At 41.2% G+C, this 15826-nt stretch overlaps 1 protein-coding gene across 6 annotated transcripts in view; it reads right to left on the reverse strand.

Moving 5' to 3' along the window:
- Positions 1–3211: 3211 nt before the first annotated feature.
- Positions 3212–15826, reverse strand: part of ppip5k1b (diphosphoinositol pentakisphosphate kinase 1b) — a 50778-nt gene continuing 38163 nt past the window's right edge. For 3 of the 6 annotated variants that reach the window (XM_039614904.1, XM_039614905.1, XM_039614903.1), the window contains 4 exons: positions 15694–15756; positions 8324–8461; positions 7919–8032; positions 3212–5739 (listed from right to left, as the gene is read on the reverse strand). In XM_039614904.1, the coding sequence (XP_039470838.1) occupies positions 5648–5739; positions 7919–8032; positions 8324–8461; positions 15694–15756 (407 nt within the window). In that variant the 3' untranslated portion in view covers positions 3212–5647. The remainder of the gene's footprint in view (positions 5740–7918; positions 8033–8323; positions 8462–15693; positions 15757–15826) is intronic. The other 3 variants (XM_039614908.1, XM_039614907.1, XM_039614906.1) reach the window with 1 other exon arrangement.

A 15826-nucleotide genomic window follows, 5' to 3' on the forward strand; every position in this document is an offset into this window, starting at 1 on the left:
TGAGCCCATCTGTTCAACAGTTAAAGCTTGGCAGAGACTGGGTTGTTCAACAGGACAATGATCCCAAGCACAGCAGCAAATCTACAACAGGATGGCTGAAAAAGGAAAGAATCAAGGGGTTGCAATGGTCCAATCAAAGTCCAGACCTCACCCTGATTGAAACGCTGTGGCCGGACCTCAAGAGAGCCGTGCATTAAAAAGAAAGAAAGAAACAAACGCCTGTAAACCTCAATGAACTGAAGCAACACTGTAATGGAGAGTGGCTCAAGATTCCTCCAAAATGCATGAGAAACTGATACAGTCATACAGAAAAAGATGACTGAATCACAGTGTGTTTGCATAGAGTCCTGTGGAAAAGTCTTTTTTTACACGGCTGTAAACTCTGCAACAGGTTCTGAGTGTAAATCTGGGTCTCCTCCCAACAGGCCTTGCCCAGATAATCTAAAAAGGGAGGTGCTCAGGAGATATCCTTATCAGAGGTCTGAGCCACCTCAGCTGGCTTTAGAGACAAGGGAAAAGTGGCTCCGAGCTCCATCTGGATGTTCGAGCTCCTCACACTATAAGACTGAGTGCAGATGCTCGACCTTTTTTAAAAAAAAATGTGTTTGGGAGTAAGCAAAATGGATTTAACCAAATACTAAAGACTTTCAAAAACATAGTTATCTTTATATTATTACTGTTCTTGTATACAGCCACTGTGTCGGTCTTCAGTCTGTTGTTGGTGTGGACGCCTAGGTGCTTCCTCCAATCAGTCTTCCACCATGTCAACATCCTGTCTCAAAGTCGAGTACCACCTCTGACCTTCACATTCAGAAGCCCATGATTTCTCCACCCAAATCATCCAGATGTGCTCAATGTTCCTCCTCCCGCCCATCATTTAAACACCCAACCATTAGCTGTGCATTAAAGAATAGGAAAGTTTCTGCTGTGTGTACAACATGTGTTAAGTAGATTTTAATAACATACTAATTTCAATAAGTGTTTAAAACACCGTTTTAGAGTGTGAGAGACTCAGACAACAGCTACTTCAAGTTATTGCTGCTAAAGCTACTGAATCATAGGGTTCACTTAATTCTTAACACAATGCTTCTGCATTTTGACTTAGTTTTTATTAAATAAATAATAACACTGAAATATGTCATTTACTTTCTGTATTTAGACAAATTTAGAACTAGATAATTTTGAATCATGTTGCGATATGTAAAACCTAATATGTAACAGCAAGTTTAGAATATTTAAGAAGTAAACGTAAATGAAAGCAATGAATGCATTAAAAAAAATCCTGCTGGAGTGACTGCAATTTGATAAAGGTCACAAACACTACCTGCAGCCAGGGAACGAATGTCTCATAAAAGCTTTAAGTGAAGCTTGGAACTGTTATTTGTTTTGAAGCTGGAAAAGGCGGTCTGCAGATGAAGTGTGTGCATGTGTGCGTGTGCACACGTGCATGAGAGCTGAATGTGTGTGTGAGAATGTAGGACATAAAACCCAGGAGAGAAAGACTTGTCATCCAGACAGAATAAATGACATCAGCTTTTGGCTTCCGGTGAGTTGGCAGTCTGTGTCCGTACCCCCCTCCCTCCCTCCCTTCCATTCACCCAGCATCGCTCAGGAGTAGCCAATTACATCTGGGGGTGTCGCCATAGCAACGCATGGCAGCAATACGAGGAGACATGAGTCATCACTATTCTTAAAAGCCATTCAGAGAAGAGTGGAGAGGGAGACAAGGAGAGAGGTAAATAGGATGAGGTTAGAAAGCAAGAGAGGAAAGGAAAAAGAAGGAAAAGAAGTCCACTCTCTCATTTTTTTGTGAGCACTAATGGCAGGAAGAAAATAAGATAATAAAGTGTAACAAATGAAACAGGTGGTCGGTGAGAGATAAAGTGAGGATATAAAGGGGAGCCGAGCAGGGAGTAGGAAGAGGAAAAGCAGGAGAAAGGGAAAGAAAGAAGAGATGAGAGGAAACAAGGAGAGGAGGCAAGCAGGAGACAGGAGGTACAGGAGGAAATAAGTGGGGAAAGATCGATAAATTGATTAATATGTAACTCCTATTTAATAAGACACAATGCTAGCTAATAACATTTAGAATCTGTTGTTTACTGACCTTATCAGGAGAGGTCCAGAGGGCTAATACTACGAATAATATACATCAATTGGAAAAATGTTTTGGAAACTCCAAAATGTGTCCGGTTTGTGCTCAAGTTGTCAGTTTTACGGAGAACTTCAACAGGTCATTAAAACTAGAAAAAAAAGTTGACTTTATATTGAAATAAGAGCACTTCCTGTCAGAACTCCAAAGTCCTTGAACAGCAGTTTTCATTTCTGTGACAAGTGAGTTATTCACAGAAATGTATTTAGTTATTCCCTTCCTTCTGTGCCCTCTCTGTACTGCAGGACCTCCCGACTCCACTGCATTGGCAGGTGGGAGACTAAAGCTCCCACTAAGGTTCCCCTGGAAGCTTTAGTTGAAGCTTTAACAGGTGATGTGATGTGATCTCGTGCTTTAGAGCAAGCCTATTGTTGTCAGCAAACCATATCTTGTAGCCACACTAGAAACTCAAAAACATTTATAGATTCATGGTGAAGGTGATGTGGAAGTGCTTTAAAACTGCATTCTTCCTAATGTCCAGCAGGGGGCGACCTCTCTGGTTTCAAAAAGCTGCCTGATTGTACAATTTTACAGGAAAATAATTCTTCAACCATGTTTGTGTTCTCAAATATGATGAATGTCACAATCAGTAGCTGACATCCAATCACCAGCCACTTTATTAGGTACACTGGTTCAAATTCTGAACTGTTATATCTAATCACCTGATCACATGACATCAACTCAATCCACTTAGCATGCAGCTATGGTCAACACAAGCGGCTGAAGCTCTAATAGAGCAAAGGAAGACAAAACTGGACGATAGAACACTGGAAAAAAAAAAAAGTCTTGAAATGTATAAATGACGCGAGAGGAACACAAAATTAGACATAGAAGGGAGAGGAAAAGGCTGAAGAAGAGCAGAGAAACATGAACACAGGAGGTTGGCCGGTTTGTTTATGGGGCAATAACAGACTTATGTGTCTGGACTGTGCCCAATAAAACATCTCTCACACACACACACACACACACACACACACACACACACACACACACAGCCCATCTATTGCAGCAGGTGTGGCAACATGATTTTTGTGCTTGATAACAACTAAACAACACTTTCACTCTTAATTTTCTCTTTTTATTATTACCCTCTTCTCTCCCCGATGTCACAGCCTGACCTGAACCACAGAAGACAGGGCATCACAGAAAAGTTACACCTTTAAACCTCGTTAAACAGAGCGCGCACACACACACACACACGCGCCTCTCTTTGGCTGACATTAAATAACCACATAAATACACAACTACACCAACATCAACTCACAGTTACGATAAAAACAGGTTATTAGCCTTCAAATCAAAAATCTAGAACTCTTTTACCAGATGGCTAAAATTCAGAAATTCATTCAACAGCAGACTTTTCAAGTTTCGAAGGTCAGTTCGTTTTCAATTTAACCGCTTTGTAATGAAAAGAGGGACTCCCCCCTCTGCTGTTTATACGTTGTTAAAGCTGACGATGCCGACTGAACACAATGTCCACAATCACATTCAGCTTTTCATTTTCATTTTCTTTACAGGCTTTTGTCAAAGTAATAACATATATTTTGGAATTTCAATTAATTTTAATTACTTTTTGAATTGAAAGTGAACTGACCGCCCCACAGTTCAGTCACAAGCTGATGAAGCAGTTGCAACCTTTGGATTATACTGCTTTACCTGAGCATGATTAACGAGATGAGAAACAGTCATTTGACATTAAAAACACATCTCAGTATATGGTGTGACAGACTGCAGACACAACTATACTACTACCTTAATCAAGTGGCTTATCCCTGTAACTCTAAAACATCTCAGTAAAAGTATACAGCAGATTCCTAACATTTGGATTTAATGTCACATTATTATCTGAAGGCACATTTACAGATGCATCTTTGTTTCTACTTAACAGCTGACGAACACAGAGCTAAACAGCTTGATCAGGCTGGCATGAGTGAAAAATTATAAAATATACTACTCTTATACTACTAAGAGTATACTACACTTTTTTTTTAAATTGCATGAATTAAAACAAAAATCATGTGAGGAATAATTTATCAGGCATAATGCAAAGTGTCATCTCTGCAGATGCTTTGTATGTTAGATTAGAGAGTATTTGGGCTGTGGTTGCTTTGGTTACAGTGTTATAAGCTTTTCATGATGGTTTTCAGTCTGCAGGGAGAACTGATTTTATAATCCAGACGTTTGATGTGTGAAACAGATATAGAAACATTTTGACATTTTTGGTTAAATTACCCTTCCTTCTTTTCTTGCAACAAGGTAGACTTCAGTCACACACAGGCTTAGAGACGGGTCGGCGACAAATAGGGAAAAAATGAGTATCACTATTCAGTTGACGATTGGTTGGTGGCTGTGCAGATCCCATCTGTTGTCTGAACACTTGTCAACAAACAGTCACCAAGCAGCAGTGAAACTGTGATAAGTGCGAAGCAAACCAGACTCGAGTGATCACAAGATTTTCACACCTCTTAGATTCAAACTTGTCCAACATTTTTAGTAGATGCACCTCTGGTATCAGTTTGACCATCCTGTTTGTCGAGTTATTGACGGGAGTGTTTACAGACAGACTGGCATCTACCATGCAAACTACACGTGACTGTGGTAAATCTGATAAAAAGGAATCACGAGGATGTTTTACGTCAGTGCTCACTAGCGACATCAGCAGGTTGCTAACTGGTCTCTAAGTCTGTATGACTGAAGCCTTAAATAACATGATTAACTCTCAAATCCAGCAGGTAGTTCAGCCTTTTTAACGAATGTAAACAGCTAACAGTGGCCTTGTCTAAGGTAAAACTGCTTGAAAAACTAACACTTAATGTTCCATTTAGTTATTATTTAAAAAAAAAGAAAACAGATAAAACATAGAATTTATAAAAAGAAAAGACTACTACTGTTCTGCCACCTTTAAAACAGGCTAGTTGTATCCCCATTCCCAGTCTATGTGCCAAGCTGAGCTAGCAGCTAGATATGAGAGCAGTATTGATAATCTAATCCTTGGTTAGAAAGCAGGCGTGCTGACATCTTTGGATGAAATCCACCGCAGACTCAAAGCCGTGACGCATTTGAACCGGAAATGTTGGCAGTTCAGGTGAGAAAAACAGACTGCTGGTGTGTGAGGGAAAAAAAAAAACATCTCCAGAGCAAACAGCAAGCACTGCTCTGATCCAAATTTAACTAAAGGCACAAATGGCCTGAATGTTGGCACAATGGACGGTTCAGGAAAGTGTCAGCGATCTGAGGAGGCGGATCGAGGCGATGAGAAGTCCCACGTATTTTTCTTTATTTCCTCTTTATGGTGAAGAGCAGGCGTGGTGAGGATAGTGCAGTCAGTGGTGGTGCAGTGAGGGTGCAGCAGGAGAATCACCGTGCACAGTTTGTTTGATCATATCGCGTCTGACATCGTGAATATGAGCAGAAGGCTGAATAACAGCGCAGGAAGTAAAGTCGTTACACCGTGGCCTCCGATTCCCAGAGGTCCTTGTGTTTCTCCAAGCAGACGGCCTACTCACTGAAGCTGAAGTTCAGACCAGAAGACTCTGTAATCGGGGATGAGGGGCCCGCACTGGATACAGCACTGGAGGGGATGCTGCCATCTGAACAGAAAAAACACACACAGAGCTCTCTGTAAACACTTCTTTTCCCCCCACTGGTACAAACTGTCGATGTTTTAAAAAGTCTATCCATGACGCAACTAATAATCCCATTACTTTCCACCCCAGAGCCCTCGCTTCACTCTGCGAGTCAGGAGCCATGTTATTTGTTGTTGTACGTGCGTCACGGGGAAGGACACAAAGTGAACACAAATGAGGGAGCGAGCCGGCACAATAACAGGAAAGCATCATCTGCTCGTCTCTTCATCTCGTTGCCATGGGAAACTTTATGTAAACTGTTGCTTTGTGTGTTGGGTTTCATAAATTGAGCCACATGAATGTTTATATCAATAATGTGACTAGAATATGATCAAGATTTACCGTCAGTCACAAATCAACAAAATCAAGAATAAGGGTTTAAATGATGTACACTAAAGACAGAAACTGTGGTTAAAAATGTTTCTGAACAGGTCACAGGGCTGCACTTGTAAACAGCTGCCCTGTAACTACAGCTGATAAGAGAACACACGGAGTTACACGACCAGCAGAAGAAGTCCCTCCCCATCTGTCTGCGCACTGTGTGGTAAATGAGGCTAAATGAGTTCTGTGCAGTTACAGGCACCAGAATCTGGAGCAGCCACCCAAACCGAGTGTACACATCTAACATGCGCAGCTCACCATCTGAGAGAGAAAGGAGGACAATGAGCTGGTTAAAGATGAAGCGGCTGTGATTTTCAGAGTCCTTTTTACTTCAGTTTTAAGTGACGGTTGATCCTGCGGTGTAATCTGCTGCACAGTCTGCTGTTATTTATATACTTATAAACAACAACCACACATTTTTTTGTTCTAGTTTCTTTATTTGGACATTTTGTTGTTGTTTTTTTAATTAAATATTTTCATAAGTGTGCTATTTGTTACTAGGTCACAAATTGGTTTATTTTTTACCCTGTTTTTTGTTTTTTTTAATTTTTAATAACACATCAAGTGATGTAAAAAAAAAAAAAAAAAGACAATAAATGGCCAAAAATTGCAGTTCCTCTTTCGGCCACTTGAGTCTGTAAATCAGTGTGCTTAGACTCCCGTGTTTTGGTCTCTATATTCATTTCCAGAGCAGCTGTACGGTGGGTGAAAATCCGCATTTCGAAGCATTTCAGTTATATTATATGAGAAAAAGTGTGGATTGTTTGTAGTTAAAACCGCAGCAGACTTGGACAGTCTGTCAGTGCAAGTGAGTAAAACTGTACATTTTTTTCCCTACACACTAATTAGCAGTTCATCTGCGTCTGTGTAACCAAGCTGGCTGCTGTTGGCTGACTTATCTTAAAACCCCACCGTCTCATCCACATATGAACGCTTCACAAAAGCATGGCTGACGTCTCGATGGCTACATCCAGCCCCCTGCACAGTCTATGATTTTTCTGAATGTGATAAAGTGTTGAGTTTTATCTGTCCAACCTGAGATTCCAGCTTCACTGTGGTAACTAGAACCGATTTAGCTGAGCTGCCATTAGCCATTTGCTGATTTATCAGCATTTCTAACAGCCAATAAAAGACAATTTAGAAGAAGAAGAGACGGGACAAACGCCCTTCAACAAACAGCAAAACCAAGCAGAGCTGGACAGAGTGTAAACATGTACAGAAAAAACTACACATGACACATTTTAGGGGAAATCTGTTTGTTTCGTGTGTCTGAAAGAAGAAAAAAATCATTATATCAGTTGAGCTGTAGCAGTAACAACAGTATTGAAGCATTTAAATCTGTGTGAAACGCCAAACAACAGAAGACATCTGGCCTGTGTTCTTTGCGCTCTTATGCTAAATCAATGCTTGAATCAATATTGTTGCTGAAAAAATGAAACGGCCTAATGTTTAGAAGGTTGTTTTGTTTCCCTTACCCATCACACTATTATGAACATTCATGTCTTTTAGTGAGCTAAGAAGCAAGTGAGACACATGCGGTCATAATCGAATGTCTAATAATCCATTAATATAACAGCACATACATAAATGCTGCTAAGCTGACTAAGCAATGTTGTCATTGAGACTTTTACATGATAGTAAGGAGGGTGAATATTTAACATGAAGCCGACACGTTTAAAGAGGTTTCAGCCTCTTGAAAAACACTTTGTGCAGTGAAAGCAGGTCAACACACTGATAATACCACGAAAATCATTGCACTTACGCCACAAAGGCTGGCTGGGCGGTCGAAGAGATGCTTCAGATCCAGAGGAGGAAAGAGGCTGCTGCGGGCTATAGAGAGAAATCTGGCTCTGAGAGGCAAACAAGCCAGAGAGCGCTGGAGCAGAGAGAGAAAAGAAAACACATTAGGATCAGTTTACAAATGTAATTGAAGCTCATTATGCTTCTGAGAAACACTGCTCTCTTCTGCTTTTGGATTCAGGAAGTGATGTTTTGTTGCTAGACGTGGAAATGGCTTTGAAATTTAAGTGCTCACTCTCAGGCTTTATTTAAAGGTTTTTATATGAATTAACAGATTAAAAACCAGTGAATTGTGGCCATTTATATTCATGCTCAAGATCCGACGATCAAATTCTATAAAACAAAAATTAAATTGAAGCTTTCACACCTTTCATGGTTTTGGCCTGGACCTCACTGTTGCTCTCACACACCGAGTTGAGAAACTCGTCCACCTGCTTCAGGGAAAGCGAGTTGTGCAGCGTCTCCAGTGGGTAGATGGAAGGCACCATGGAGCATCCTTCAAAGCCTGCAGGACAAAGGATACAATACAGCCGATCGTATACTAGCAGGAAGAGAGGTGAGGAAAGTACTGCTCTCTGTGCATTACGGTTCCACGTGCTTTGAGTGCCATATTAAGAAAAAAATCGAATCAAATCTAGCAGTGATTTATATTTGTTACCAGCCACACAAACGTTTGCACACAAGATCTACAGTCGGCAGCGTGTGACCTCTCACAGCAGCTGACTGGCTGTAGCTACACAACACAAGCAAGTCAGATCTAATGCAAACACAAATAACCAATTCCTGAGTTAGTGAGACCACAAGAACAAAAATAATATTTTTGTCTTGTTTCTAACATGGATATAGAGCACTCTGCTTCAAATGACAAGAAAACACACTCGTTACATGTTGCAGCTATGTTAGATATACTTCTATGTTTCTGAAATGAAGTACATGAGCTGATACATGAAGTTTGTATATGTAATAAGTAGGTGAGGACTACAAAGATTTGAGTGTTTAAGATGTTCAATGAGCTGGCAGTACTCGAGCTCAACTTCATTTCTAAGCTGATGATGTAAATGGCATTTCCTTCAGGGGGAGTGTGTGATATAAACCAAAACTTAACAATAGCTGCAGACAAGGTTGTGAAACAACAAAGAAGAAAATAAAATTCTGGGGAGATGTGGCATAACATTATGAGCATGGCCAGGTGGAGTGAAAAACACTGATTTCATCATGGGACCTGTCAGGGATATGTTAGAGAGCAAAGTGAACATTTTGTCCTCAAAGTTGACGTTACAAGCAGGAAAAATGGACAAGTGTAAGGATTGGAGTGAGTTTGCTGCTTGTCAGAGCATCTGGCAAAACTGCAGCTGTTGTGGGGTGGTCCTGATGTGCAGTGCTCGGTACAGTGGCGAATAAGCGACAGCGTCATGGGCAGCTAAGACTCACTCACGCATGTGAGGAGTAAAGGCTGGCCTGTGTGGTCTGATCCGACAGACGAGGCATGTGTAGCTCAGACTGCTGAAAAAGTGCTGGTTCTGATGTAAAGGTGTCCGAATACACAGAGCATCACAGTTGTTGTGTATGTGGCTGCATAGCAGCAGAGCAGTCAGTGTGTCCATGCTGACCCCGCTGACTGCTGAAAGCACCAACAAAGGGCATCAGAACTGGACCATGGAGGAATGGAAGACTATGGTCTGATCTGATGAATTGTGTTTTCTTTTACGTCAGGTGCATGTGAGCTGTTTACCTGGGGAAGACCTGGCACCAGGATGCATTATGGGACGAAGGCAAGCCAGCTGAGGCAGTGTGATGCTTCGGATAATATTCTGGTGGGAAACGTTGGTTCCTGCCATTGATGTGGATGTTACTTTGACACGTACCACCTACCCAAGCAATATTGCACACCACGTACACCCTTTCATTGAACAGTATTACCCGCCGGCTGTGGCCTCTTTCAGCAGGATAATATGCCCTGCCACAGAGCAAAAATACTTCAGGAATAGTTTGAGGAGCACAACAATAAGTTTGAGGTGTTGACTTGGCCTCCAAATTCCCCAGATCTAAATGCAATCCTGGTGCTACAGTACGCCTTTGGGAGTCTAGTAGAGTTCATGCCTCGACGGGTCGGTGATGTTTTGGCAGCAAAAGGAGGCAGGTGGTTTTAATGTTATGTCTATATTGTGTAATTTTATTAATTTATTTATTTGTAAATAGGACCGGTACAAATGTTCAGTCTATTTCCCCCTCTCTTTTTCCTGAGCCGGTTGGGTTGGATCACCAACACAGATTTGATGATGAGCTGCAGTGCGAGTTGTAATGAACTGCGAACTACACATAAAAGATTAATTTTCTTCGAGGTCTGTTAATGGTTGTTAATATTGGTGTTATGAAAATGAAATGAAGAGGAAATGAACAGGAAAAACTGTGTGTTCTTTAAAAAAAATCAATTAATCATGTTTTTTTAACAGAAGATTCTTCATATGTAATTGCATTACCTATACTCTTATGTTCTATATAATTTATATCTGTGTTCATAATTACATTTCTATATTTTGCTTGCTTTTGTTTGTGAGGGGGGGGGAAAAAAAAGTCTACATCCTGTGAAATTCAACTTGCCATGGCAAAAAGGTGACTTTCACACATGCAGGAAACATCAGCATTCACAGTAGCCCAACAGAGAACATGAAGCTCTATGATGACAAGAAGGAATGGATGGAGGTTGAAGTGCTGCTTCCACCTTTATCCATCTACCCAGACAGCATGCTGGTCATCCTTGCCTTCACCATGAATAATGTGCAACAACCACAAATGTGTGCACGGCTATTCCCTAAAACAACTTATTCAATTCAAGCGGAACGAAATGCTTAATGGAGAGGAACCTTTCAAGGCCTCAAGGGGCCAAGATATCAATTTATAATTAGTTGAGTTGCTTGTTGTTAATGTTTCTCATGGGATCGTGTGCACTTTCAAGAGTTAAGAACATTATACAAACTGTTGCTTCTGCTTTTTAATCTAAAGCTTAGAACAAGAACAGGAATGGCAGGATACGACAAAGGCCTTCAGGCCTTCAATGGACTAATCACAAAATCTTTTCCTTACCCGATACAGCCTTGAGCAGCTTTATTCATTTGACAAAACAAAGACTACTGTGGATTATGAAAACAGCTTCCTGCCAAAGATGTGATGACAGCAGAAAAATTATTCTATCGTTTAAAGTGATATTACAAAGCCTCAGGAGGAAATGTTTTGCCAGTTCAGACAAGTTCCATGCTACAGCATTTTTCCTGCTGCCTTTAGTGTACTGTGTAATAGAGCAGGCGTTATATAAAAACACATTAGTTGGCTTTTATCACCTTTCCCTCCTCATCTCTGCTGCAGTGCGTTCACATGGACTTTATAATTCAGCTCACACAGTAGATGCAGTGAGAGGAGAAAAAAAAAAAGCTCACGGATCCTTCACTGCACTATTCACTCTCCACAAAGGCAGACATAAACATACGAGGGAGATGCAGATAAAGACGCGACAAGTCATAACAGACGGTCATCTCTGCTGAGTGCAAGCAAGCTGTGTTAAGCTGACAATGTGCCAGGACCTGCTCCTCAAACAGTTTACACGATTGACAGGCCGCCACTTAATTAGCCAATTAAAATTAGCCAACAGATGATGACCCAGATCTTTCAGACAGACTCTCAAATATCTTCAACCCGGCCAAGAGATATTTTGTTATTTTGATGAAGAAGACACTGTGGAGGTCCAGTTGTTACTTCCCAGTGCAAAGGCCAAATTAGCGCCATCAATATCCGACATGTATTTCCACACAGACCTGAACAAAAGCCCAGCTGTAAAGGCTTCTTTTTCCTGCATCCGCTGCTCAGGATGGAACATGCACACAGTGCAATTAGGCAGGCCTCTAACCAGCGCATAAAAGAGTCTGGTTCACCAGACTGAACAGCATGCATGTAGAGCCATTCGTCGTCCTTATTGCAGATGTATTATTTGTTATAATTTGAGATTTAAAAAAAAAAAAAAGTTTAAAAATGAATTGCCATGTTCTACCAATTCCACAAGTGAGCCGTAAATGTCCACTCATATGCAAAGACTTAAAGACACAGTGAAATTAAAGAATACGCTCAAAGTGTCTTATCAGGTCCTGATTGTTCGGTTACTTATTGAGCCTTTCAAAATAAATAAATAAAATATATACACATCACATTTCATATGGATTGACCTCTTTTCTCACTTCTTGTCATAGTATTCTCCCCTTTTGGACACAGACAAAGAATGAAACTACAATAATGCTAACAGTCTCTACAGCTCCTTACTCTATGATCATTTCTCAGTGCTCACATCAAATCAGAACCATCTTATAAAGATGTGAGAACTCAAATTTCCCTTGAACTGAGTCACATAAACTCATCTTTAATCTGCCAGATGCCTGGTACAAAGCTGTGTGATGTGGGATTATAATGATGTGAAAACCAAGCGGGTAACAGTGTGGAGAATTCAGAGGGACCCCATCCGTGTATTCCCAGCAGTGTGGATGCAGCTCGTCCATTTCTTTCTGTGCCATTTATAAGAAAGGAAAACATTCTGGTTTAGTCGGATATTATAGTTGTTTTTACAGATGAACCCAAGACAGTGTTACAAGATTCAGGTCAGAAAGTTGTCCTTCCTCACGCCTCTCAAACTTCAGGTCTAATTATTCTCCTAAGAATACTCCATCTGGGTGAAGCGTTCAGGACACATGCCTCAGCCTTGCTTGACTGGAATTATCTGGGCAATTACCTCCACTAATGTCACGAGTGGACATTACATGGACATTCAGCTGGGAAGCTGGAAACTTAATGACCTTTAGATGTCCATTAGATTTTTTTCACCTCCTGTGCACCTCTGTCAGGTGACACCTAAAAAAAGTTGAGGGCCGCAGTGCTTGCGTGAAAGCTAAGTTGCTTTAATAGTTTCACTGTGTCTTTAAATAAGCAGAGGAATACAGCGTTTGCATCTTTGGGCAGATGTGCAAAATAAGAATGTTTATAGTCGGACAATAAATGGAGCATGAGGCAGGGCTATAGATATCATTAACAGGCAGACCTAGGAGGGAAAATGAATGCACAGGCTGGAAGAAAAATAAAAGCAATGAGCCACAACAGATGCAAAGCTGAACTGGAACTGGCAGCATCCCACTTTTCCCAGCACCGACTGGCTGGGACTAAAGTGAGAAAGAGGAGGTAGCACCAAGTGTTTTCAAGGACTGCAGCGGCTGACCGGAGTGAGACTCTGGGAGCTCCTGACTAGACACCAGCTCAGTCTTGAAGAGGCGGAAGTGGTAGGGGCAGTGACGCAGGTGGTGGGCCATGGCCCCATCCACAGCCAGAGGGGCAAAGCCCAGCAGGGCTGTCTCAGCAGGAAGCCACTCCAGCAGCTGGGTTACGTGAGGCACGTCCGAGGGCTCTGAGGGGATGAGAGGCAGAGCAGGGAGAGAAGAGTAGAACTGGAAAGTGCAGCGGAGCAAGAGCAGAAATGGGAGGAGCTGAAAAGCAGTGCGACCGGAGGGCATTCGGTCGATTGTAGGCTTCCGCCAGACAAAAACCTCACGGCTCAAACAGAAATAAACAGACTCAGTCCCACCTTTCCATTTCAAAGAAATCAAACGCAAAGCAGATAGCCTGAGGTCAAATAGAGAAGTCAGGGGAAAAAAAGAATGACTAAAAACACACCTGAGATCTGCTCCACGTAATCTGAATGAGAGGCTTTTTCAGTCAATCAGTGCTCAAACATCAGTGACCCCCAGGGCTATTTTTCAAGAAACTGTATGTGTGGCAACAGAACTGCAATGTGACAAGAGAAGTCGTATTTTAGATTTGTAGCACGAAGGCGTGACTTTCTGACAGATTTGTATCACTAGCTCTGTGAATTGGGCAACTGCCCCGGGGCTCAGAACACTCAGGGGTGGGTTCAAAGGTTCGGCGTTCACTGTGTGGCAGTTGGCTACTGGTGACTCATCCCTAACTTGTTTGTATGCACCACTCAATCCCATCATCAGAAAGCAGCATGAGCTTTCAATCTGCAATAAAAGACCAGACATTTGCATATTTACAAATGGAACAGTTAACAGGACACCACAGAACCTCAAACATGTGTTTGTGTGAACCTGATGAAAGCAAGTTCATTACTGACCCATTCTTCAGCTCAATTTTTGCCCGACATCGCTCCTCAGCTAGTCAGTCCCAGCCGGCTTTCACATCAAAACGACTAAATGAGAACAATTTCACCTCTAGTGCCATTTGAGTGATCAAGCAAACGAGAATATATGTACAGCACACACATTACTTTATCTACAATATTTCACCCATTAACATGGTTATGATTCAGAGAAAACACAGCTGTGATTGCCCTTTTCTCCGCTTTGCATCATAACAACAGATAATTCATCGTTGATAATGTGAGGAATGTCCTTAGTTAAATAATAATATATATATAACAAACAGCAGCTTGATGAGCATTAATGCAGGTGGCTGTTCATAACTGAATTTGGACAATTGTAAATAAAACATAAGAATAATATTTATTGAAAGCAAATACCTGTAACAAAGCAGATCACACCAATGTTAGTGGATCTTAAGAAAACTTTCACTTTTTAAAATGGATTACCAACGCATATTATTATAAATCAAAACTTGACTACAGGAGAGAAGCAAGAGAGCAAAATGGAGGGAAAGGCTCATGACTGTGGTTCCAGCTGTCTTTACAAAACAAACAAACAAAAAAACGTGTCAACATATGAGATTTGTGAATTCCACCAACTCTTCAGCCACTCCGAATCAACATGTGAGAGGTTCCTGTGGCTCAGCTGACATCAATTCTGCTGACGTACAGCCAGCACTAATCAAACTGCAAACATGTGATCAGCTGTTTCTGAGCTTTTCATATAAAGCCCCAAATACCATAAAAGGCCGTAATATGGAAACACTAAAGCAGCAACGTGTACATCAACTACTAAGTGTGACGAGGTAAAGCAAATATCACACATTCACTTTTCTGCAACTGTCTCTCTCACACTCACACACACACACAGAGGGGAGGAGCCAGGGATTGAACCACAGACCCCCTGATTAACAGACGCTCTACCTAAAATGGCTAGGTCAAGATTTTATTTAGAATTTATGACCCTGCATCAGTGATGTGGACATCTAGTATGTGTGTGGTCAGTACACTGTGACATCACTGTAAGTATGTGTGTGGTTAAACTGGGGTTAAATTAAAACAAGAGAAAAACCTCCTATTTAAAGTTTTATTTGGCATTTATAGCAAAGACTCAGACATTTATAAAAGAAATTATTTTAGAATCAACAGTGCATATGCCAGTGAGGATTTTTAAAATTTTCTTATGTGCATTGATTATCTACTCGTGGAAATATATATAAGGAAGACGATATATTCCACATAGCTAACCATCCTGTGAACAGCAGGATTGGAGATGAAAACACTTGCAGGCAGAGCAGGTGATGTTAGAGGTGAAGGGCTGACAACACAAGTAAAAAACAAAACAAAACCCAAACACCGAAGGTGTGCAGGGAAAGAGAAACAAACAAACAAAAAAAATTTAACTAAAAATCTGAGATGATGTAAGTAATGTAGCCACACGTCACACCTCCCAAAACAGAAAACATAGAAAATGTTTTCCCACAAAACGGTCATGCAAGATAAGAGGAGAACTGGAGGAGTGTCGAAAAAAAAAAAGGCAGACATACCATTAGTCGGATGCCTGGCATACGACACAGAAAATCTCTTTACTGCCGGCATAGAGAACAGCTCTGAGGAGATAAGAAAGGTAACTGGCATTACTGGGGCAGCTGGGATCTGAGTCTGCCTGTGAGTCTGTGT

The sequence above is a fragment of the Oreochromis aureus genome, linkage group 7 (genome assembly GCF_013358895.1).
Source record: "Oreochromis aureus strain Israel breed Guangdong linkage group 7, ZZ_aureus, whole genome shotgun sequence".
NCBI classification, from domain to species: Eukaryota; Metazoa; Chordata; class Actinopteri; order Cichliformes; family Cichlidae; genus Oreochromis; species Oreochromis aureus.